We start from the raw sequence: 25,361 nt of genomic DNA, 5'->3' as shown, positions 1-25,361 counted from the left end.
CACTGTTTTTCGTTAATATCTCGTTAATGGTGCCCCGGAGAAAATTTTTGTAAAGGAAAATGTTGCTTCAAATGACCCGAGGAACCCGCCACTTTCGGATTGCGAGACATTTTTGAGACACCCTGTATACACGTTGTACATTGCTAAGAGGTTAAAACGAACAGTAGCGGTTTGTACTTGCAACGAAACGCTGACTTCGATGTTTATTTGTACTTTACGAAGAAAACATAATGCGATAAATATTCTCGTTTGTGTTGTAGCGGTATGTTTTACGATAATAATTACTATAAATATTTTTACGAAAGTATTCTTAATTACTTGTTAGCGGGCCATCGATTCAGTAAATCACCAAAAAATAAAGATTTATTAGAGTTCCATTAGAGCAAAACAATGCATCTCCTCTGTTCTCCGCTTTGAGTATAGTTTTAAACGATGCATTGCAATGTAGTTAACAACACATGTAATTAAGATTAGGTACGGTAACTTACGGTTGTGTTCAATAGAACCTGATCAACTTATCGAATTCCTTACTCTAAGGAAAATACAATTTTTAACTAGTCATTTACTTAATGAGCTTCCTAATGCAAAGAAAAGATAACAAGAAAAATATATGTTATAGTAAAGTTGAATTATAATTGCACTGGTCACATAAACATGAGTGAAAGGCTAGAAAGCAAAGAAAACCAAGTATTTAAAAAAAAAATGGAATAAAGACCACATCTTCATACAGGATCGCATCTATGAACCATTTTGCGTCGGTCTCCGATCGGTGCCATCGATATTACTCTTATCGCGACTCTGTACATGTACACAACGTATGTATAATACATTGTTGTATTAACGGGGGTAAATCGCAAATGCGATATCCGATGTTATTAATAATGACGTCCGCGGCTCGTCCCGAATTCGACGTCGTGATTCGCCGATTAATATTCATGTACGCGTATTTTCTGCCCTCCGATCGGCCCCCGGCCCCTCTCGCCATTAATATTCAATTATAATGGGCACGCCCATATAAAACACGCGGCGCGGCAGGGTTAGGGTCTCGCGGCTGCGCGCTCCTCGCGCCGATTACTTTTCGTGTTTTCCTAATTCCAAAACTCGAAATAAGCTATTATGCAGACACGCTGATGGACAACGTTGTTATAAATAGACCGCGGATTTTCATGAAAAATAAAAATTCTGTTCATTAATTACAAGATATAGAAACTACATAGACACTTGTTCCTTTGCTCAATCATGAGCCGACGGTAATACAATAAATGATATACTTTCAAATGGTATAAATGTTTATGCTGGTTTACATCGAAACTATTCATTTTTGTCATAAATGCATAAAATCGACCGGTGATACGGCTGACGATTTTTTAAAAGCGTGTAACATAAACTGTATATGTTCGATTCTCTTTATATTTTATAAAATATGTAATTTAATAATAAACGATATGAAAGTGTCGTCGAACCTTCTATACCTCCTGAACTAGTATTGACGAGTATACTCGTCACGAAGAAATAGCAATATTTTCTGTCGTGACGAGTATACTCATTAGGAAGAAATGTTAGCATTTATGACGAGTCTACTCGTCGTGAAGAAATAGCAATATTTTCTGTCATGACGAGTATACTCGTTAGGAAGAAATGTTAGCATTTATGACGAGTCTACTCGTCGTGAAGAAATAGCAATATTTTCTGTTGTGACGAGTATACTCATTATGAAGAAATGTTAGCATTTATGACGAGTCTACTCGTCGTGAAGAAATAGCAATATTTTCTGTTGTGACGAGTATACTCATTATGAAGAAATGTTAGCATTTATGACGAGTCTACTCGTCGTGAAGAAATAGCAATATTTTCTGTCGTGACGAGTATACTCATTATGAAGAAATGTTAGCATTTATGACGAGTCTACTCGTCGTGAAGAAATAGCAATATTTTCTGTCGTGACGAGTATACTCATTAGGAAGAAATGTTAGCATTTATGACGAGTCTACTCGTCGTGAAGAAATAGCAACATCGTGCATAATGTCGGGTACGTTTGTCAAAAACAGCAAACGAATCGTTCTTTCGCGAACAGAGAAATTATGTATTCTGTGTTAGCCGATGATACGATTATTCCGTACCAGGTTTCACCGGCGCGTAGCAAATGTCAAGTAAAACGCACCGTGGAACTGTAACATCGGCCGACCGAGCACCGTTATTTAATTAATTAATTGCTCGACGCACCGACTGCGTTTTCTGCGATTTTCGTTCCCGCTGCTTTCACAAAAGCGTCCTTTTACGCGATCAATGGACCGAGAGTCGCAGGATCTCTGCGTAACTAGATTTGGCCGCGTGTGCAAACCTTTTATGCAATTTTTAGGTCTTTCACGTCCTATCGGAAAAATCCTCATTTGCCGATCGAGGCAAGATTGATGGGATACAAAGTGTTCGAAACTTGTTGGAGCTTTTATTCGTTTATTCTATATGCACGGGAAGTGTATGTGTAGTTATAAAATTATAAAAAGAAAGAAGAAATACAAAGAAATAATACATTTGACACGGAGATGAAATAAGAAAAATAAGATAATCGCAATTCTTTAAATTAATGTGACGTCGCGAAATTATATTCAGCAGAAGTGAGGACGGCCAAGCAAAAATCAGTTACCAGTAATTTTCCAGATAAAATTTTGAAAATACACATTTCGATAGAATTTTTTACGATGATTCGAATCACAAGGAAATTATGTTGCCAATCATGTTTTTCTGTGAATAAAAAATTTTGTTATTTCATGAAACAAAAAATCGAATCGAGAAAACCGTACCCAATTTTCTTCGACATCGTATACACGAACTACAGTAAAAATTTTGAGCTCGGAAACTTCATTATTGCTCGAGTGATTTCAATTTTAGTGATAATTATTGGCACCACGATTGTCTATGTACCTATCAGAGTTCGGAAAAATGTTATTCGGACGCCGAGTAAGAAATAAAGACCTAACGAATATAATTTTATTCGACACTCTATCGAATAGATATATCCGATCGAAACAAAATTCACCTGGATACAAATTTCGGCAATACCCAGATCGCGGATCTACGGGGTGTCCCAGATTTTTTTCGCAAAACTTTGTCGGCATATTTTATAATTGAAAATAAGAAGAGAAGACATTATATGAAAATTATAAAAATGCTTTGCTAAAGGGTTACGACAAAAATCGAAAATGATAAAAATCCAAATGGACTGCTTTCTTGATCGATACCGACGATAGCGACTTCTATCGTTGCGAAGCATAGCAAACATTAGATTTTGTGGAAACATACAAGCTAGATAATGGCAATGCGATCGTACGCTACGTCGATGAAACACCAGTCCGCTATCATTTTGTATTTGTATTATAATATATATAATATATATAATAGCATTTAAATGTCAACGTTCGCATAACATTTTGCTATTATCTTTACTTGCAGAATATGCTATATATTAAAGTCCTGCGGGAAAAATCTGGGACTCCCTGACTATGCAAACTGAAGATTTGCTGCATCTGTTGCAAGAGACAAGGGGGTCATTCCTTCTTTAATTATTTTAATTGGCTGAAAGTAATATATCGACGTAATTAAAGGCTTTTAACATTTCCACCGTAGAAAATTACAGATATTCGTTTACGTCATAAATGCACCAAATTAAGAGTCTATCAGTAATAGCAATGTTTATTTTGCTAGATATTTTAATCTGCTTGTGTTACTTCCGACGTGTGATAGTGTCGACAATAAGTTCGACGATAAGTACACGTGACCCCGAGTCTTCCTGAAGTTTTTAATTAACTGACAGCTTTCGTATATTCGCACACGAGTCTCGGAATTTTTCCAATATTCTTAATTGAATGTTAGGCTGCGCAGCTTTAATTATATGATAGGATAAGAGTGGATTTAGAATCATAGTGTGGTGTATGTCATATTTTCGAAAATGTTGACTTGTGTCTTGAAATGTAATCTATAAATGACAAAATGTTAAAAAGACAAGCGAAAGTTACTCTAAATTGAATAAACTCTAAATTATGTTAACAATAAACTTGATCAATATATATATATATATATATATATATATATATATATATATATATATATATATATATATATAATGCGCGTATTAGTAAACAATAACACTCCATTTTCACACAATGAGGAACATGTGAGTTATGCCACTGTAATTCTAATCCACTCGTATATTAATTGCAAAATATTAATCTTGTTATCCCATTGCTAATACATCCAATTTCGAAGCTCTGCCTTAAGAAAATTCGAAAATCTGAACAATGTGGAAACGTCTCTGAAGAATGTGTGGGAACATGTCCAAAAGATACGAATATTCTCTGGAATATCCAGTTATTTTTCAAATCAATGTTAATTGAGAATTTCCCAATCCTATTTCGAGAGAAAGTAAACACGTATTCAAACAATGTGAAAGTATGTCTGCCGAATGTATTATAGAAACATCTAACAGATGTGCAAATGAGTCAAAGGGCCGGAAGTTTGTTATATTCATGATAGGAATTTTACTGTATTAATTGCAGAATATTCGTTGCAGTGTAGTCATTGCAGGATTTTCATTGCAGGATATTTATTGCAGAATATTAATTGCAGAATATTAATTGCTGAATGTTCATTGCAGGGTATTTATTGCAGTATATTAACTGCAGAATATTAACTGCAGTATATTAATTGCAGAATATTAGTATATCCATACCAACGTTAACACATGAATTTCAGCAAGAAATGAAATGATATTTTGCAAGAAATGAAACAGGCCGAAGCTCGATGCAGTCGATTCGACGATCATCTACGATATTATTCGATTCTTGCATAGTTTCACGCAACCCCCCCCCCCTCCCCCTCCTCGGGAGGAGGATCGGTTCTACGTGCAAAAATAAATCGAAAATGTAAAACGAGCTCGTCCCGTTTGGATATTCGGCCCGGAGGAAATTCAATTTGAAAATTCGACGAGCACGTGCGCTCCGAAATGAGACCGGCTAGAACGTCTGACCATTGCTGACTGGTTCTACTTAGGCGAAAGGGCCGCTGGCTTATTACCTCCTATCCAGCGATCTTATTAATTCCCATCTCTCGATTCGCCTCAAATCAACCCGGAGAAAGCGAACAATAATGCATCAGTGTTTATATATATTTCCGAACAAATCCGCAAGTAGAGATGACCGGCAATTGTCAGACGCCTGGAGCAAACATCACACGGGTCTGGAAATATTAGGATAATTGGAGCGGTTGTCGACACGTTATGGAATTATATGGAGTTTGTTGAAATTTTAGCCTCGAACAAAAATTAATCTATAGTTTACTTAGTACTAAGATACTAAGATATCGGTTTACATATTCGTCGGTTCCGTCAGCGGGCAACGACGGTGATGTAAACTGTATATAGTAGATACCGCGATACATCATCACCGGTACCATTAGATATACATCGTACCCTGACTGTTTGGGGGTTCCAGCGTCACGTATACAATGTGAAACGCGACAAAGAAAACGTCTCTGATTGGTGGACAAGACGAACCCAAAAAGGGTATAAAAGAAGCGTTTTTTCTTGCCGGACTCTCAGTAGAGTTTGGTCGCTCGATCGTTTTCGCCCATATACCTTCTCTCAATAAAGGAATAAAATAAAGTCTTTTTAAGAAAAGAATTAGAATCATATTCATTTCTCCATTCCATAATCCCAACAGAGTTCAACAGAAATTGTAACACGTAAGAAACGTGCAAGTTTTTATTTTTTTGTATTAAAAAAGATTATTCAAATTGAGAAGATTAAAAGATTAAACATTTAAATAGATTAAAAATTATTTAATGCCCTTAGTTATGATATCTAACTTGTAATAGGGTTACAAAATGATTAAAGTATTATTAGAGTACAAAAATAGTGAAGTATTTAGTTCCATTTCTGGTTACCTCAAAAGGTTAATATAGCAAGAAGAATACAGTGAGAAGGCTGTAAATGATTAAAATGCAGCATAATTTAAAAAAAAAATCCACTTTTCTATATTTTACATTGTGTTACTTGAAAGTTTTGACGTTATGACAAAGAATGACGAAAAAAAATAGTTTTATTTGACTCACAAAAATGGTTTATTGGTCACAACCGGTACACCTACCCTATTTCTCGAAAAAAAAACGAGTCCACAAATCATTTCTACGTATTTAAATTATTTGTGCTCGATTCGCATTCAATATTTTTCGAAGGGATTTATCGTCGTCCCTTGATGCCGTGCTTCTACGCCCGACTTTTTATAAAATATTCTTTCAGCAATCAAAGACAGCAATCATTTTGTTTAACTACATTCTGGTCGATTGGCCCGATCTTTTCGCGTACATTTTATATCTGACATTTTCACATATTTTCGATAAATTACTCCGTATACGCCGTACTTTTTAATTGGAATAATATGCTTCGAACAATCAGAGGCGGAAATAATTTCGCGTAACTGAATTACAAACGCATTGACCCAATCCTTCCGACATACATTTCACGTTGCGATTTTATTTCAATTTACGACAAATTGCCTCGTTTATTCTGTGCGTGTTTTTTAACAGGTTTTTTTCGACAATCACGAACAAAAATGATTTTGTTTAATCTATTGCATTGTGATACGCAATGAAATATCTTCTTTTTTTTCAATCCATGCATACAGGAGAAATAGAGATTAAGCAATCAGATAGAAAAATAATTTTGTTTGATTATATGTAGCCAACTCCATTGACTCCATCCTTCAATATATTATTCTATCTACAAAATTTTACCATTTATTTGTGCAAAGTTGCCGCATTTATTCGTCCCAGATTTGAACACTTGCTCGTTCAAAAATTTCAACAATTATTTATTCATTAAAAATTTCCACATTCATTCATTAAAAATTTCCGCTATTCATTGAGCGAACATCTTCACATTAACTAATTAAAAATGCCCACATCCATTGATCAATAGTTCCACATTTTTCATTAAAATGTTCATGTCTATTGATTCCAAAACGTCTTATTCGTTTCCCGGAAAAACCACTGCACGATCGCACACCGTTGCACACCATTGTACAAGGTTGCACAAGATTGCACAAGCTTGCGAGAACCCGCAGAAATTGTTCGTCATTCGCCAGGTTTCCGGACGCGAAATTTCTTTGCTCGCCCTGGAGTGTGGGGGTTAGAAACGATTTTCGGGAACGAGACGGCCGAGCTATGTATCCTCGATCGTTCAGCTCCGAGCGATTCTCTCCGGTGCACAGATGCTGGCATGCGAGAGTGCAACATTTCGGACCGGTTTCGCGCAGGTGAGAGACGGATCGGTGCAGGAACGGAAGCTACTGTTGAACCGGCGAGAGACCCTCCGGCGCAACGTGTTCCCGATAGGATCCGAAAGGATCCTCCTGGAGATTCGATGACCCTATTAAAAATTTCTCCGACGATTCCACGCAGTCGCCAGAAAAACGAACGGGCTTAAAAAGTCCGGTCTCGAGTCGGCCGCTAGGGACCATTACCATCCGGCCGGAAGTTAACTTCCGTCGCGGACGATGAGCATTCTACGAATCAGTAATTATCGGTCCGCGGAATTTGCCTCATTTACGGTCCGGTGTAAATAAGATGCTTTTCCTTTAATTGATAACTTGTCGGAGGGGCGAGTCTTCGGAGCAGATTACTTCATGCATTTATGCATCACCGCGGGAGAGAATTTATGAGACTTTTACCTCGGACCTTGACGGAATCCTTGATGAAGCAATTCTTTTTGTTTCGTCGGACTCGCTATACGATCGTCTTTTAATGGGTACGTGCGATACCTCGTGTCATCCTTAATTGGTTCACGATGCAGCGAAGAAAGCTCACTCGTCATGAAGAAATAGCAACATTTTCTGTTGCGACAGGTATACTTGTAATGAAGAAATAGCAACTATACGCTCGTCTAATGACGAGTATACTCGTAAAAAAACAACCAACTGTGTAAGAAGAACATATACTTTGATATTCCTTACGAAATTATATATTTTAGAATCGAGCGTCGGTTTATAGGTTTCTGTGCGGAACAGTGACATTGTTAATGATTTTTTGTTGTCCATATGAGTAGTCAAAGTACAGAGTAATTAAGTATAGTAAATTAAATTGCAAAATAGTGAAAAGTAAAAACTGTAAAAAGTTTCTCAGAAATATCCCAGGAAGCCAAAATAGAAAATAGTTTCGCTAATGAAATTGGAACTAGAAAATTCGAATTTATCCTAGAAGCCTTACGAGTTATAAAAAATGAATTTTTCTAAATGCATCTCACCGTAAATAAGGTTCTAAATGTAAAAAATTACATTTACTCAATTCTGCCTTAAACTCTGCTCTAAAATAAGATATACAATCCGTATAGAACTCTCTCTCTCTCTCTCTCTCTCTCTCTCTCTCTCTCTCTCTCTCTCTCTCTTTTTGACGGCGAATTATTTTTACAATATTCCAATTTTGGAAACTGACAGGAGATGAAGGCAACAAATTGTTGGCAGCCCCAGAATTTGCAGTCGGTCAGTGCAGAGTCTAAACGCAGCTAAAATTACGCCGTTCGAATTAGTTCCTCCGTTTAATAATTAAAGAACCACGCGATGATTCTCGAAGCCGACGGCGATCGTCGAATTGAATAATCATTAGAGAGATGCACTGGATAGACATTAAGTGTCAATCATGCCTGACAGGGAGAAGCCCGAGCAGATGAAATGGAAATCGATCGCGGTTTATCCTGAGGAGCAAATTCGGAATATCGTGGGTGAAATAGACATTTGCGGATAGAATTAACTTCATTGATGCAGGAGATTAATTAATTCGGTTGTGTTCTATTTTACATCAGACTAGACTACATTTATTTGAAAGCGAAAGTCTGGGTCTCATCCAGTTTTTAACACCCTTTTGAACCGTCGGATCTTCTGCAACTTCCTAAGTCCATTTTCAAATAATTTTCGGCTTCTCGGATTAAAAAACTGTCGCGATTGGAATTTTTAATCCTTCTGTGTTCCGAATTTGCATTATATAATACAACGTGCAATGTTCGAAATGATTTTCGTTGACGATCTTCATCTGATTTTATCAAAATAGGAAACATACTCCATAAAAATAACACGTAAACAAATCGTGGACATTCGTATGGACTGCGGACGAAAGTAAACGATTTTCCGGGAACACCTGCGAAACGAATTCATATTATCGAACGTTTTTTGTTGTTAAATTCTTTCGCCGAATATGCAGGCATTGCATTTACCGACCAATCGAATTATTGAAATATTTCGGATACTCGTCAAACACGCGCAATGCTGCAAATAATTGAAACGTGAAAACAATCTATATTCTCGAAAATTCTACATGCGAGAATGTTTCGAGGATTTCTCGTTCAATAAACAGTATTAATCCCTTGACCTACAATGACGGGCATAGCCCGCGTACGATGATCGGGCCAGAAGTAAATATTACTTACAAGTCGTGCGAACGTCCCGAACGCTGCGCGAGCTTGTATACAATTTCGGCCCAACATCTTCGAATCTAAATCGTAGGTTAACACGTTCCGTGCCACGTGTACCATAAATGGTACACGTTAAACTTGACCATCAGGCCACGTGTACCATAAATGGTACACGCGGACATATTTATTTAAAGCGCTGAAGACATACATTTTGTGACAAATTTGATTGTATAAAATATATTTCCACCAAAAGGATGAGAGGCATTGTAAAAAATGCTGTATAGAACAAAGCACATAAATTTGTTTAACCCGAGAAAGATAACCTACGTCGCAGAGGCGCCTGCGAAGACTGTTGATTTTTGTTAATTTTTCATAGAGGTCTAGTGATTTAAGTTTAAAATTACTTAAAATATAAAAAAATATAATATAAATGCATTTTATTTTTACAATAATGCCAAACCTTTAAAATGACTAGATTAACTTAAATAAATATCCATTGTTAGTATAAAATTGACGCCTTAGAAAAGCATGCGCCTCTGAAGCGTATGGTTATCTTTTACGTACGTTGTCATATGGTTATCTTTCTAGGGTTAAAACGCTGAAGACATACATTTTGTGACAAATTTGATTGTATAAAATATATTTCCACCAAAAGGATGAGAGGCATTGTAAAAAATGCTGTATAGAACAAAGCACATAAATTTGTTTAATCGTTATATACACAATAACTATTAATTACAATGTTTGACTTTTTTAAAGCAAGAGCTGCATAAAAACGGTTGATTCGGGCAATCACTACTTATCTACTGGTGATATAATGAAATATTATGTGATAATGTATCAATCTTTAGTCAAAACATCAAATGGCCTGAACGACAAGTTAGGCAAAAATGGCTTGGCACGGAACGTGTTAAGGGGTTAATAACTGAATATGGGGGACATACATATATTTTTGTTCTAACAATGTTTTTTTATACATTTATTATATTTTATTTTTGCAAGTACCTAAATGTATTATTTGATATTGTGAAAATAATATTGTAATAGTATTGTAAAAAAATAAGTAATAATACAATAGTATTGTAAAAAATAAGTAATAATATAATAGTATTGTAAAGAATAAATAGTAACACAATGGTATGGTAAAAAAATGTACATCTTAGTATTGCATAGATAACTATACATACCTCGAACAGAAGAAATATTTATAGCGCTTTTTCTTAAGTGGATAAAAAAATCAGCCTCCCTTAAGCAGACCTTAAACATTCCAACACCTCAAGCGTCCTAGGGTTAAATGAATCGCTTCGATTTTATGCAGCTTCGTATTCCCTAATTGATCAATCGACGCGCCGTTGCAGCAAATCCTAATTCTTCACGAAGATCCATGGTCCGATGACAAACGACGCAATTTCCGAGACCGTAGACCCTCTTACGAGGCGCAAGATTCATGAAAAATCGTGTCCAAGTGATTTCGTAGGAAAAGTTGAAGCGTTAGAGTAGCAGGACCAGAATTAATTCGAAGGAACAAGGTTTTTCCATTAGATCCGTCGGATCGCAGCGAGATTGAAAGCATGAAAATGTTACCAGCCCGAAATGAAGTTCATCGATTCGCGTGCCATCCGCCGCGCGAATAGGAAGTTAAGCGGCTCGGTAGACAACAATTTCGCGGGCCGAAATTAAACGCCATTCCTTGTGTTTTCTGAAATGGAACGAAACGGAACGGAACCAGACGAAACTAATCGCGACCGTGGCCGACTCGAAATCGACGGCGAACGGAAGGTGCATTCTGGGTTCTAAAAATAATTTCGCGACCATTTCGACACTAGGAAGACAACGCACTCTCTTTTTCTCTCTTCCTCTCCTCCCTTTCAATCTCTCTCTCTCTCTTTCTTCCTCTCCTCCCTTTCAATCTCTCTCTCTCTCTCTCTCTCTTCCTCTCCTCCCTTTCAATCTCTCTCTCTCTCTCTCTCTTCCTCTCCTCCCTTTCAATCTCTCTCTCTCTCTTCCTCTCCTCCCTTTCAATCTCTCTCTCTCTCTCTCTCTCTCTCTCTCTCTCTTCCTCTCCTCCCTTTCAATCTCTCTCTCTCTCTTCCCCTCCTCCCTTTCAATCTCTCTCTCTCTCTCTCTCTCTCTCTCTTCCTCTCCTCCCTTTCAATCTCTCTCTCTCTCTCTCTTCCTCTCCTCCCTTTCAATCTCTCTCTCTCTCTCTTCCTCTCCTCCCTTTCAATCTCTCTCTCTCTCTTCCTCTCCTCCCTTTCAATCTCTCTCTCTCTCTCTCTCTCTCTCTCTTCCTCTCCTCCCTTTCAATCTCTCTCTCACTCTCTCTCTCTCTCTCTCTCTTCCATTCCAACCCTGACCTATAGTATATATTTCCATTTTATATAACCCAGTACCTTCTATACATATGAAATTCAATTTTGTGACTTATGCAACAGTTATAATAACCCTTTGCCCTCGAACAGAAAGTAAAGAGCACCGATGCAATTTATCGTGCTGCAATTGAAAACAATGTTGAAACAAATTATTATAACCGCTTGCGTTTAATAAACTTTTAAAGATTCGTGTTCGGCATGGGCAAGTATTCAATTTTACCTGCAAAGAAATGAATCAAGTAGAAATCTTCTAGGTAAAAATCCAAATAAAAATGTCCGAGTTCTTCAGTTCAAATATAATATCTTCGAGCGCAAAAAAAGGTTAATAAATGGCGACACTTTAAAGTTCGAGTTTTCATTTTCCAGATTTTGTTTCACTTTGGACGTGATAGAAAATTTATGAAGGATCAAGAAATATTCTTATTTATACGGTGCTGGAGGTATGTTTGCTGAAGATTCATTTCAAAAACCATTGGACGGCTAGAACCTAGAAAAAAAAACTCGTTTAAAGTTTTTCCAATCAGTTTCATGAAAATATGTACACGTTTATGTCGGATGTACGCGCTTATTTCAGACCTGCATACTTATTTCAAACGTGCATACTTATTTCAAATATGTACACTTATTTCAGGTATGTACACTTATTTCAAATATGTACACTTGTTTCAGATATGTACACTTATTTCAAACGCACATAACTTCGTCGTGTTTTAAATTGATCTAAATCTTCTCCCAGATTATTAAAAACATCGATCTTTCTCAGAATTCCAGACCGGAATACCAATTGGCGGAGGGGATCAGAAAAATGTTCATGTAAAAAGCAATGAAATGAATTGGAATGCTGTATTTACAGAGAAATTAATTACATTACACGAAATTAATTGCACTGCTCAGCGAACGCGTCAAATTACAATTTAATACGGCAATTTAATACAACCAGACATTGTATCTATTTGCACAATTCCCCTCATTTCCATCAGTTTATACATGGATCGATCCACGTATACACTAGAAGTTATATATTTTTGTCGTAATATGGTGGACGATAGACTGCTGAAATTATAGTAATGAAATTAATTGTGCCGTTCAATGAGCGTGTCGCTCATCATGCTCGGTGAACATCAGTGGGATTCGTCTACCATAGTCACATCGAATTATGAATCATCAGTCCGCGTATTCTACGAATTTGCAGCAAAATTTAGCCTGCCGAACATTATATAAGATTCTCGATTAATAAGTTTCGCTACAGCGAATACCAGAATAGAAGAAAAATGTCGACGCTTTGAAATTTGATTGTCAAGTTTTCTTATAGACTTTTCAATATTAATAGTATTTTAGACATTCGCGTAGTAATAGCGTATTTAGAAAATGATACTTTATTACTTTATATATTTATTAAATAAAAGTATTATTATAATTTAACGGGTGTAATTATCATTGTACCGATAAATCGAACTAGTATATAATTTCCTATCACGGAAATTTGAATTTTACAAATAAATGTTCAACATAGTCCTGTTTGCTCCAAAGCTCGCTGTGCCCCGCACTCATCTATATTAATTATACAATCGTGCACAAATATTGATACGACTATCATAATTGCGATAACAATATGCCGTAGCGGTAACTTCCTTAATTTTCAGAATTCAGGCATATAAGGTTTCTTCGTAGCCGTATCTCTTTGAATCTACATACTTCAAGAAAATGTAATTTTTTCAAAGTCTCGCTCTTAAGGTTTCTCCAGTTGAAATAACAGGGGCGGGTCGAGCCGGGGTCCTTTAAGGGTTCGTTTCAGCCGATCGGGCCGGGTTTTATTAGATTCAAAATGCCGGGGATCTGGGAGAGCGTTTCCTTGTTAGTATGCGAGCGCAGTTTTGAAATGAAAGGAAGACAATCCCTGGCTCCGATGAATCTGCTTCCGATTCCGTCATTTGCATTCAGCGCATTGTTAAGAGACTGCTTTACATCGGCAAACATTCGAGCAAGAAATTACGGTCTTTGCGAGCGGAATTCGTAAGTCGCGGATTTCTTTCGAAGCATCCTCGGCTAAGCGAGCTCGAGGACCCGGGGAATCTGTGTGCCCCAGGTCTCTCTTCATCGATCATTTTATCGATGAACGGTGACACACGGTGTGCCCACTCACCGTCCTCGATCATGTTGTTCCGCCTCGTTGTTAGTTAGCCAGTGACACTCTGCAGTTCACGGACCGGCCGGTCATTGTTTTCGATTTTATGCTGCCGCGTCGCTCGACGACATTTACGGGCCCGTGTTCCCGATAATTAACGCTTTATCTGCCGCCAGTTTAGTGGTACTGATTTATCACTGGCCTGCGGATTTTATACGTTTATGGCAGGACCGATGATCGGCGAGAAGTACCGAAAAGTGGTGACACCGGAAGGACTTAATAATATTGTTACATTATCACCAACTTTTTAGCATTACTCAAGACAGATGTACATATTGTAATTGTTTCTTGCAACTTTTATTTCGCATAGAGATCTGTTTGTTACCGAAGATCGATAGTCGAGAACGTATTAAAAGATCGTTCGAAAGCGACTGCAATTTCTTCGATAATTCTGTGGCGGACCAGACATAAAAAGACACGTCCTTCAAAAACGGGGTGTGCATATGCCTTTTTCGGGTTTTCCGGACGCAAGGCATACACACCGCAATAAAACAATAAAAACGTTGGGACACAGCTTCGGACCATAGGTCCCGGATCACCCCGGTCGGAAAATCTTCGGGAAAGGCCTTCGCCCTTCCCAAGGACTTTCCCTTACCAATAAATACGAGGACCTCTCGACCGAGAGAAGTCAGTTAGCAAGTTTTCCTCCGACTCTCAACGTGTTCATATTTCTGTATCATCCGTCACTCGTTTACCTTTACCTTCTACACACTGTACCTCATCGCCTTTTGTTACAAGTTATATTAAAGTTCTCGTTATATAAAAACCAAAAAAAACTCTCCCGGATTATTTTATATAAACCGTCGCAGTAACCCCTGCGACAAAATTCTACCAATTATATGGGGTATCACCATCATTTTTACTATTGTTGTTGTTATTATTATTATTATTATTATTTGTTCATTTATCTATATATTTTATTAATATCTTTTATTTAACGGGTTGACGCCCTTCAGTATGCAATGCAAAAGAGTATTTTCAAGCACAGCATACAATTAGAAGTACGTAAACATAAAAAAACAAAGTGCAAAATATAAAGATATAAAAAATGATTTCTTCTGAAATTATTGAAATGTATTCATTCCCTAAAATACTTCCTACGAATGTATTGTTCGAAGAAACAATTATGGAGCTTCTCCTACGTACAGTTCAATCGCGAAAAGGCTTATTAACTCCTTCAGCTATGATTTATACTACGTTGATTAGTATTTCTCTGTCTACATTAAGTTTGCGAATGTCACATATCGACGACGGAAAAGGTGATTTGATTTCGATCGAAAAGAGTTGAATTCACATTTAGCAGATTATGATCGAAATCTTCATAACGAGATTCGTATAATCATAAAGGATTGCGATATATTGTTAAAGGATTTGATGTAGTACAATGGATTTGACGTACAATTAAAGGATTTGATGTACAATTGAAGGATTTGACGTACAATAGAAGGATTTGATGTATAATGAAATGATTCGATGTACGATTGATTTAATGTACAATTGAAGGATTTGATGTACAATGAAAGGATTTGATACACAATGAGAAGATTTGACGTACAATTAAATTAATTAATGAACGCATAATTAAAGATTAGCAATAAATAGTCTTCCAGCAAACAAAGTGTCGAGACCAAAAAATATCAATTTCCTGTCGAATAATTTTTATTAACTCTCAGTAACCTAATTTCCATCGACTCGTAGAAAAAACATGTAACGCTAAATTGGCAAACGTTGACTTTCTGGTCGTTACACCGTGGATGCGCTTCGTGCAAAGTAAACACATTCTGCGTTAATTGGAAGAAGCGGGAGCAAAATGGCACATCCTTACTTGAGTATTTGAATTAAGTTGAAGGGTGAATGCATTTATAATCATACGTTTCTTTTCCGTTTCTTTCGCAGTGTTAAATTTCACTGTTCGTCGTAATTACATAACATTTGCAGTCTGCCAATTATGCTTGAAAATAAACGAAAGAGTCACAGTAATTGGCTGCGCCACAGTAATTGGCTCCACCACCCTGTAAGACGAAAAACGGGAGCCCGCGATTCGATCGTATATTCGGCGCAAATATTTTTTCACCACGCGCCAGTGAAATATTTCGGATTAAGCAACGGGAACAGTCGGACCAATCCATGTTCCAGATTTGTATTTTTATTTCTATCAGGTCGTGGCAGCTGGCATCGCAGCGCGGCGCGCACCTCGGATTTCCGTCTCTTATTATAGTAGCCCCCGCTTAATTGCCGCTGCGATATTGAATACCGTTAAATGTTCTCTGTTCCGTTTGCGTTCTTGCTTACCTTTTTTCTTTTTTTGGTCCCCTTTCTCTGACTTGCTGCATTTTTTTTTCTGTTCGAGACCCAGGAGGATTCGAGCGGGTCGAGTAATTGATATTAAAAGCGTGTTCTCGCACGCGTAATGGCTGCTAACGGTCGATCCCTATGTACTTGTGGGGGGGATCGGGATATATTCGAGATCGATCACGCCGCGGTCGCTCAAAAAGCTCGTGATCTATAGGATCCCCGCGGGGATCACCGAAGACACCGACGAGGAGTTATGTAAATTGGACGGGGCACTCGATATCGCTAAGGTAAATGCAATCGCGTTGACGGCGCTGTTTGCAAATGTAATCGGCGGAGAGGCCGGATAACAGGCTATGAAATATCATCGTCGTCGTCGTTGTCGTTGTCGTTGTTTCGCAGTCCTTCCCAACGCGATCCTATCGTTGTACTTCGCTGAGACTCTCGGTTAATTAATTAATTAACACAACACGGTCCGGGCTGTTTGTGCGAGAACTTCTTGGTGTAGCTGGTATATTTTAAGGTTTCAGCATCATTTTACAAACATTAATGTAACTTATAAAACAAGCAATATAAATTTCATTTAGATTCAATTACGTAAATAAATTTTATGATCGAATTTTCTATTTTGAAGAAAATGCAAACGCTAGAAAGCTGGCCCTATTTTCTTAAAAAAGAAAAAAACGAAGAAAGGATATATTCTAATGTTCTAGTTAATTGTTTTTTAAATTTGAAAGAAAATGCAAAATAAAGTTAACATGTATGTACGTGTTTATAAAAAAAGACATTGAGATAATACATATGTTACGTATCTTTCAATTTTGTGAAGCATTTTAAAACACTTAAAAAACCATAGCCGACAAAGAAAGAGAGATTCTCTTCTTCGAAATATTAAAGTTTTAACTATCAAGTTTTTGTTATTATTAACCGTTAGCACTCCGAACCATTCTGGACGTTGGCTACCAGCTACTCAGCGCCACTTTTTGGCAGAAACGGGTATTTACAGACCCTCGTATTATTTAGTATGGTTTTGGAACTAACTAACATATTATAATGATATTGGACTTATATGAATTGGCTGAAATCGAGAAATTTGCAAAAAAATCAATATCTTATTTTTTATAATTTTGTTATTGTTTGTTTTATAATTTTGTTTTGTTGTTGTAATCGCTATCTATGCGAACTCTTTCTCTCGTCGCCTTGTTGCTTGGACGATATCGCTATCGCTGCTATCAAAACGATAGACTAACTGTAGAAGAAAACCTTCTACAGTTAGTCTTTCTAACATATCTGTATAAACGTCTATCTGGAGCTCATCTTCGCTACTACTTGTGTCATGAGACTCATTCGTGTTTGAACGTTTTGCCATTGTTCTAATAAAAAATATGAATAAATACATAGGTTGACAATTTCTAATTGTTATTACTAACTCACAAGATGATATTTACCAAAAAAACTTTTACCAAACAATTTATTTACCAAGAGAAGAATCACTTTTCCGATTTTCTCACTCGTTAGATCTATCTATACCGCTCGACGCTTCAAACCAGACTGAGTTCAGCTTTGAAAATCTTTTCCTCCAGATTTTATGATTATAAATCTCACTATACAGTGCGTGCTATGTTCGCATACCGACCTTTCTTCTACAAACTTGCCTTATCGCTCTTTTCAAATGGCGCCTTCGCAGTGCTCGGACCGTCGTGAACACGCCTCTCACGTTCTCGTCAAAACTCGCTGACATTTCTTGTATATATCTTAGTAATTTTACTATATTTTGATTTGATTTCTTGTGCCATTTCAAGAGAAAACTTCAGGGAAACATGCATGTCTCAAAAAGTTGCGCTGAAATAACTCAGTTCCCCGTAATCACTAATAAACTTTAATGTCCCACGAGAGGGGACATCCGAGTGATATGCTACAATTACGTTGTCTCACGAGAGGGGACAGCGGAGTGCAAAGGGTTAAGCTTGAACTATTTTTGGTTCTCCGGCATTTCACGAGCAATCAACTCAATAGTGAAGAAAATCACTATTTTTAGCCATCCGAACGATAATGTGTTAACAGATTGTTAGTAGAAAAACTTCATCACGTGTCAGACTCGTCAAAGTACGGCAAGAGGTTAAAGAGTCCTTCGGCCAGTTCACGAATAAATAAATAAATGGAAAGAATTGTTTCGTCAGGTATAATCTGCCTAAGATCCTGCCGAATTGGAATCCACCGATTTTTTTCCCCTTGGAAACTGTAGCCCTCGGTTCGCCACGTTTTCGAATCGATTGCGCGCTTCTGATGAAGTCGACGAATTTGACGGTGCGGACTCTTTTTTTTTACAGAGATTGGATGCATTGTTGGTCAGATTGCGTTTCCTTCGGCATTGTTCGACCTCTGTATATATTTCCATTGAAAATCCGCGGGAAAGGCGGCCTAGTTCTGTCGTGGATGAAATCCGTAATTTTTGCAGCGATTATGCTTCTATTTGTTGTCGCGTTCGTTCGTGATAAATATAGGGAATGAATTTGTTTTACCGTGAAAATACAGTGGAAACGTTACTCGCGTTCGTCAATACGAACTCGTTCATTGAGAACAGAATTCGGTGTCATTTGAATAAACGTTCACTTGGGTGATTATTTAAATAAAAAATTCTTCGTTATTTGGAAGTTCAAGTAAAAGGGAAAAATAATTAGTTATCGTTGATAGTGATCTAAATAAATTATTTGAAATAATACAATGTATTTCTTTGTGTACCAAATCAATCTCAATGGTTACTTGTTAATCATCGTTTCATCGAATTCGCGAAGAAAGACGCAAGTTCCTCAATGATAATAAATGGAAATTTGTATTTATTACATGATTTTTCCCCACACAGCGCTGATAGTGTGCCAGGGTGTTTCCATCACCAATTTTTTACTTCCACCTTAATACAGTTTATTGCACCTCGAAAATAAATTCTCCATTTCGAAAATGAGATCTTCGTCTCCAAAATAAATCAGCTACTTTCAAAATGAGTTCTCCACCGCCAAAATGTATTCTCCACCTGCAAAATGCATGCTCCATCCCAAAAGAAAATTACGTTTCGGAGCCAACAGATTAATATCAGGATCTTTAAACAACAATCGTCCTCCAACTTTACTTGCGGTATTTTGTACCTACAAAATAAGATGACAACAAGTGATTTCGACTCTAAAATATCAAGCTGTCCAATATGCAATTGAACCGACTGCTACAATTAAGTTTCTACTTGACAATAGTATCTTCCAGCTTAAAAATAACTCCCCAAGAGAAAGAGTCGACTGAACAGGTTAAAACGAGCCGAATTTCTTGTACGACGATCGAGTCGACTTCCAATTATTAAGAATTTTCCACCCGAAAATAGCAATTTCTATTCTAATAAAGGATTTTCCATCGCAAGAGAAAATCGTAGTCTAAATTCAGCAAGTTAAATACAATGACACAAATGACACAATGCGAAATCTTGAGGATCTAAATAGCATGTTGAACTTCTGTAAATACAATTACATCGACCACCTTATTTTACGTTTTAGCCCTAATTAGCATTCTTCATCCGAATATCGCATTTTCCATTACGGAAAGATATGCTTCATCCCGCAAGAACACCGTGCTTTCGAAAGAAATTTGTGCAGTCGAATCTACCAACAATTTTCTCTACAACACAGAATTACAATTGAATTGCTTAAAGAATTATAATTGCAAAATAATTCAATTACATTATAATTCGATTACATTTTACTCCAATTATATTGTATTTCATTCGCATCGTATTTGAGGTACACTCGTGATTAAAATAACTAACAGTTTAATCAACTGAAATGTTCGAATTATGTAATTGAATGACAACGTAGTTGAATCACTATTTAATTCCAATAAAATGTAATTAAATGACGAAATAGAGTCACAGACAATGTTCCGTTCTAAATGTTTTCAAATAACTCATATTCTTCGTTTCCCGCAGAACAAAGTTCTGTAATAGAAAAAAGCCGAAAAAAATCCGTCGAGAACCAAATATCGTGAACTCTCGAGACCGATCGCTACAAAAGTTCCGACTGAACGCGTGACACGACACTAATATAGTCCTCGCGCGACAAGACCACCACAAACACCTTTGTGTTTACATTCCCTCTCTTATAGCTGCCCCACTTACGCAGCTATCGCCCCCCACTGACGCACTGCTGTCGATCTACGTCACCGTTTTCGGCCAATAGCGACCGATAGCTCAAGGAGTGGGGCAGCTAATGCCTTCTTGACACGCGAGGACTATACGTTTCTACCTAAACTTGTCACGAAAAGCGTTAACTTCGCGACATTTCAGCCTGAAGTTGTGTAAATCCTCGACAAACGAGTCGCGCCGCGTTAAATCGTTCACGAGAACCGCGGACTCGCATTAGCGGCGCATTAGGGCGGTGGAAATCGATGGGAGGGGGCGGTTAGCTTAGCGGGCTGGGTTTGGCGTTCGCGCGACCGTGCCGAGGTTTTTCGGTAAAGAAACGAATGATGACGAAACGATCGCGGTGAAAAGGTTCAGGGCCGTGCAGCAAATCGGAGTTCGAGTGCAGCCCAGGGGAGTGCATACCGAGGAGCTGGCTTTGCGACAATCAGCCCGACTGCACGAACGAGCAGGACGAGATGAATTGCCAGCGTAAGTTATCGATAAAGTCCTGCAGGTCGGTCTAAGGATGCACGGCTTTCTGGGAGAAGGACCAAGGGCGAGGCGAGGCGATACGAGGCGATACGAGGCGATGCGAGCCGAGGACACGCGGCGTGGCATAGCCAGAGAACTACGGAAACAGCCGACACAGTCGGCGGATTATTAGAGAGGACGCGTCGTTCGCCTCTTAGAGTCGCAAATTGCATCCCCTAACCGGCGAAATGCTCGTTTCCCATCGGCACGGAATTTCGTGTCGGCCACCGGAAGAAAATAAATTACCGGCAAAGTAAATATCGCCACCCGACATCCGCGATCGGAAGGAGAAAAGTTTGTCGCCGATGCGGAACCATTTTTCTTTCGACGACGCGTAGTGGGCCATTTGCCGGGTTTAGTCGGCCAAAATTATTTTATTCGCTCAACGTCTCCCGGAAATACATCCGCCAACTTTTATTTATGGTATCTTATCTTAGACGAAATGATTGTAAATAAATCAAAATAATTATAAGCAAATAAAATAATTATAAAAACTATAAATAATTATAAAAAAATAAAAATTATTAATAGACAGGTGAATAAGTAATCAGCACCCGTTACATTGTTCATGAAGCTATGCTGTCGGGAAATCCGGTAAAATGTGGCGCCTTCGAACTTTCTGCATAGTTATTAAAAAAACGCAAAAAGTGATTACGAAGTATTAAAAACCATTAAAAACTATTACGGAGTATCAAAAATTATTCAAAACCATCGCGAAGTATTAGAAACCGTTGAAATCTATTGCAAAGGATAACAACTTATTAAGAATAATAAATGAAACTGAAAACAATTAAGAACTATTCAAAACAATTTTGTACTTTGGTTTTGTCTCGTTAATAATTCACTCACCAATAATCCACACAATTTGCAGTTCCCTTCGAAGTAACAGCTCGTTCTTCTACCTAGTTCGACAAACTCGTTTTTTCTCCCTTCCTGTTCTTTTTTTCGCGGCAAATTATCGGGTAATGTACACGATCCCGGATTGCTGGCGAGTTCCGGACTGCAGTGCGATTCCAAAACAGTTATTAGATCGATCAGCGTGACCGGAATGTTTGGAGAAACGCGGCGGAGGAACTCGCCGATATTAATGCTCGCCGGATTTATGGCTCTGCTTTGGAAATGCCGTCGTTCCAACGACGACGCTGTGTACCCACTGCCTCGCGGAGTCGCGAAATTGCAAGTGCTTTTCCCGGGAAATTGCTCGTCGACTTCTCGGCTTGTAGAAGGCGAAAGCAGTTTTTACTCTTAAATGCCGAGCGTTGTTGTTTAGTTTGCGCGATCGTTATTTTTACTGACACGAGCGCAACAAATTCGTCGAGCTGAGAGACGATACGCAAGCTTCTCTTTTCAAACGGAACATCCTTTTTTTCAAATTCGTCCGAATGACTTGGAGCTTTTTAAATTGCATCTTTTTCTACACAAGCGGAATGTTGAAAAATTTCGGAGCAGCTGTTATTTCGAATTATCTCGGAAAATAAATCCTTTCGATTTTTTTACAACCCAGTGTATTTTTTTTTTTTTAACTATCAGAGAATGCGGTCGGTAGATACAGTGTTAACGTTATTAATTCAAATTATAGTATTCTTCTTCTTGTTGTACTGTTACCACGAGAAACGATAAATCTATGGAATTAATTAATTAATTATTTACAACGGTATTTTACGGTATTTTATTTTATTATTACGGTAATTTACAACGAGATCCGCAGTCTATTGAAATCCTTTCGGATGAATTATGCATTTAAGGGTGGATTTCTTCTGAATAAGACGAGATCGTTTCGATGCCATATATGTTTGCAAAATTCGCCGGTCCTCGTTCGCAAAGCAATATTCTCCGAATATTCTGTTGACACGGCCCCATGGCAGCCATGCAATTTACAGATAAAGCAAGCGGATATAAAAAAAATAAAGAAATAGGTCAGCGAATGGAGGAAAGCAACCTAATTTGGACCGCTTCCTAGATTGGAGCCGATATATAATTCACAATTAATTAATACCAACCGCGACTCTGCCCACGCTCCTCTGTATCAAGATAATGGATCAATCTCGTTAATTGCTCCGACGTGAACGTGAAATTTTTACGGCAGCGCGGCTTTGAAACGCGACTTTCTATATTTGCTCGAATAAACTCGCGTTTCTATGTTAGAGCACGCATGTGTTAAATTACGTTGTTTCGTTTTTTAAGCTGTAATCACGGTCGTGCGGTTTCAGCGGCCGCTGCGTTTCTGTCTCGAATAACGCTGCGCAATTTTATTAGGATTGTATTATCATGTGCGGGTTAAAAGTTATAATTGAGTTGTGCTAAATTTAAAGGTGCACATCATATTTTATCAAAATACGCTGTCCGAGAATATTCAGTTACATGTACATTAACCGTAATTATCTCGGTAAACTTTCGGTTCATTTCGGTGTCATTTCTAGCATATCATTAGCGTTTTTATTTTATTTTGCAATTGAGAAGCCACTTGGTTTTATAAAACTATATTGACAAATAATCACAATCACGAAACCTTAGCCGATAAAAATAGTTCACACTCACGCGCTCTAATTACAATGAACTTTATTGATTTCCTTACGGATTGCAAGTGGTTAATCTCCTTATACATCACATACCATGCAATAAAATAAAATGGATAAAATAAAACAAGAATATAAAATGAAATGAATATAAAATAAAGCAAGAAAATAAAGTAAAATAGATAAAATAAAGTAAGAAAATAAATTGAAATGGATAAACTAAAATAAGATAATAGAATAAGGATAAAATGAAGCAAGAAAATAAAATAAAATAAAACAAAATAGAATAAAATACAAAAAATTAAACTCAAATAAAATACAACAATTTACGCAACGAATTTAAAGTTACGTTATTATCAAACCATTAATACTATCCGTAACAACTCTAACCACACACACACACACACACATACGAATCAATAAAAACAATCCCACACTCGCACTGCCGCAACTACTGTTCCCACCGCAAATGCATAAAATTTGCAGTCTCCTCGAAACAGAAACACTCGAACTTGTGGTTGAATCACGTGAGCGCACTCTATAAAAATAAATGACCGCAGCGAACTGTAACGAGCCAATTAATTTACAAAAAAAAGAAAAAGAAAAAGAAAGCAAAAGACGTCGAACGAAAATAAAAATCGTGCCGAGCTCGACGGAGACTTGAAGAGAGCTGTCGCGTTTTTATTTAATTATCGCGTTTCACCCTGTCCTGGAAGCCGATTCAAATTTGGCGCCGTTCCATATGCAACGCGAACAGCTGCGTTAAACGTCGCTTGAAAAATAAAACGCGAGGCTGGTGGAGAACGGTCCGAGCTCCGTCGGAGATTTTCTATTACGCGATAATTATTCCCACGCGGCTATAAGATCGCGGAGGTCGCGGTGCAGACCGTCGCGACGGAATAAAAAAACCGTGGGCGAAGCGCAATTGACCCTGGGGGATGCAATTCGCGAATCTCGAGACGGCTCTCGACGGAAATAGACCGCGCCGCGCGAGGAGAATGTCGCCGATGTTTTGCGGGCCACCGAACGGCCACCGTTCGGCCACTAAAAGGCCACCGAACGCGTGCACCTGGCACGCGACCCACCGGTGCCACTCGTTCATTGAGTCATCGCGGATCATCGATTTTCTCATCTATCTTATAGGGATCAAGAATTGCACGGCGGAACAGTTCACCTGTCACTCGGGGAACGGCGAGTGTGTGACACTGTCATGGATGTGCGACGGCAACCAGGACTGCTCGGACGGCTCAGACGAGGCTGAGTGCAGTAAGCTTACGCATGGGGATCTCTCTCGCTTTAATCCTCTATTTTCATCTATTCTCTTCTCTTGTCTTGTCTCTCGTTTTCTTATATTTTCTCTTGTTTGGTCTTGTTTCGTCTTGTTTTGTCTCGCTTTGCTTTCTCTCGCCTTAACTTGCTTCATCTCGTCTTGATTTGCTTTTGTTCCGTGAACCCAGTCAACGAGTCCAGTCACCGCGGATGTATAGCGTATCCTATTCGAATGCGCCTGCTTTTGCCGCTTTGCGAGCTTCCCCGAAGAAACGCAAATTGCTCCGGTGATTAATTAGACAAAGGACCTTTATGTAAATTCCTGTTTCTCTGTGCGTTGTTTTGTAGGGATTGCATTAATTTGCACCGCTCGGTGGAAGATGCACCTTGAACAGACAACGAAATGAGAATATTATCGACTTCTATTGGGCCGCTATTGTATGTTGTCCAAGTTTACGTAGGACGAAGATCGTCGAGGTTTACTGTATCTTGCAAAGAATCGCGGTATGCGGGCACAATGGAAGCGCGTATAGTTGAGTGATCACTCGATTTTTAAAGGCAGAAAACTGTTTGCCAGATT

At 38.1% G+C, this 25,361-nt stretch overlaps 1 protein-coding gene and 2 long non-coding RNA genes across 9 annotated transcripts in view; 2 read left to right on the top strand and 1 right to left on the bottom strand.

Annotated features, from left to right (window-relative positions):
* Nucleotides 1-25,361, top strand: part of LOC117225891 (low-density lipoprotein receptor 2) — a 123,396-nt gene that overhangs the window by 67,443 nt on the left and 30,592 nt on the right. For 4 of the 7 annotated variants that reach the window (XM_076523097.1, XM_076523098.1, XM_076523096.1 and 1 more), the window contains one exon: nt 24,656-24,778. The exons of 1 other annotated variant lie outside the window; for it this stretch is intronic. In XM_076523097.1, the coding sequence (XP_076379212.1) occupies nt 24,656-24,778 (123 nt within the window). Of the gene's footprint in view, nt 1-20,834; nt 20,955-24,655; nt 24,779-25,361 lie in introns of all 7 variants that reach the window. 2 more of the 7 variants (XM_033479690.2, XM_033479686.2) reach the window with 1 other exon arrangement.
* LOC143259714 (uncharacterized) lies at nt 4,102-18,957 on the top strand. The gene is made up of 2 exons (XR_013033734.1): nt 4,102-9,560; nt 9,604-18,957. It is a non-coding gene; the product is annotated as an uncharacterized LOC143259714 (long non-coding RNA).
* Nucleotides 24,056-25,361, bottom strand: part of LOC143259715 (uncharacterized) — a 32,368-nt gene continuing 31,062 nt past the window's right edge. The window contains exon 2 of the long non-coding RNA XR_013033735.1: nt 24,056-25,167. This is a non-coding gene — a long non-coding RNA (uncharacterized LOC143259715). The remainder of the gene's footprint in view (nt 25,168-25,361) is intronic.

Source organism: Megalopta genalis, chromosome 6 (assembly GCF_051020955.1).
Source record: "Megalopta genalis isolate 19385.01 chromosome 6, iyMegGena1_principal, whole genome shotgun sequence".
In the NCBI taxonomy this organism is placed as follows: Eukaryota; Metazoa; Arthropoda; class Insecta; order Hymenoptera; family Halictidae; genus Megalopta; species Megalopta genalis.
Note: the sequence above shows the minus strand (reverse complement) of the source record. Positions and strands in the feature narration are given on the sequence as shown.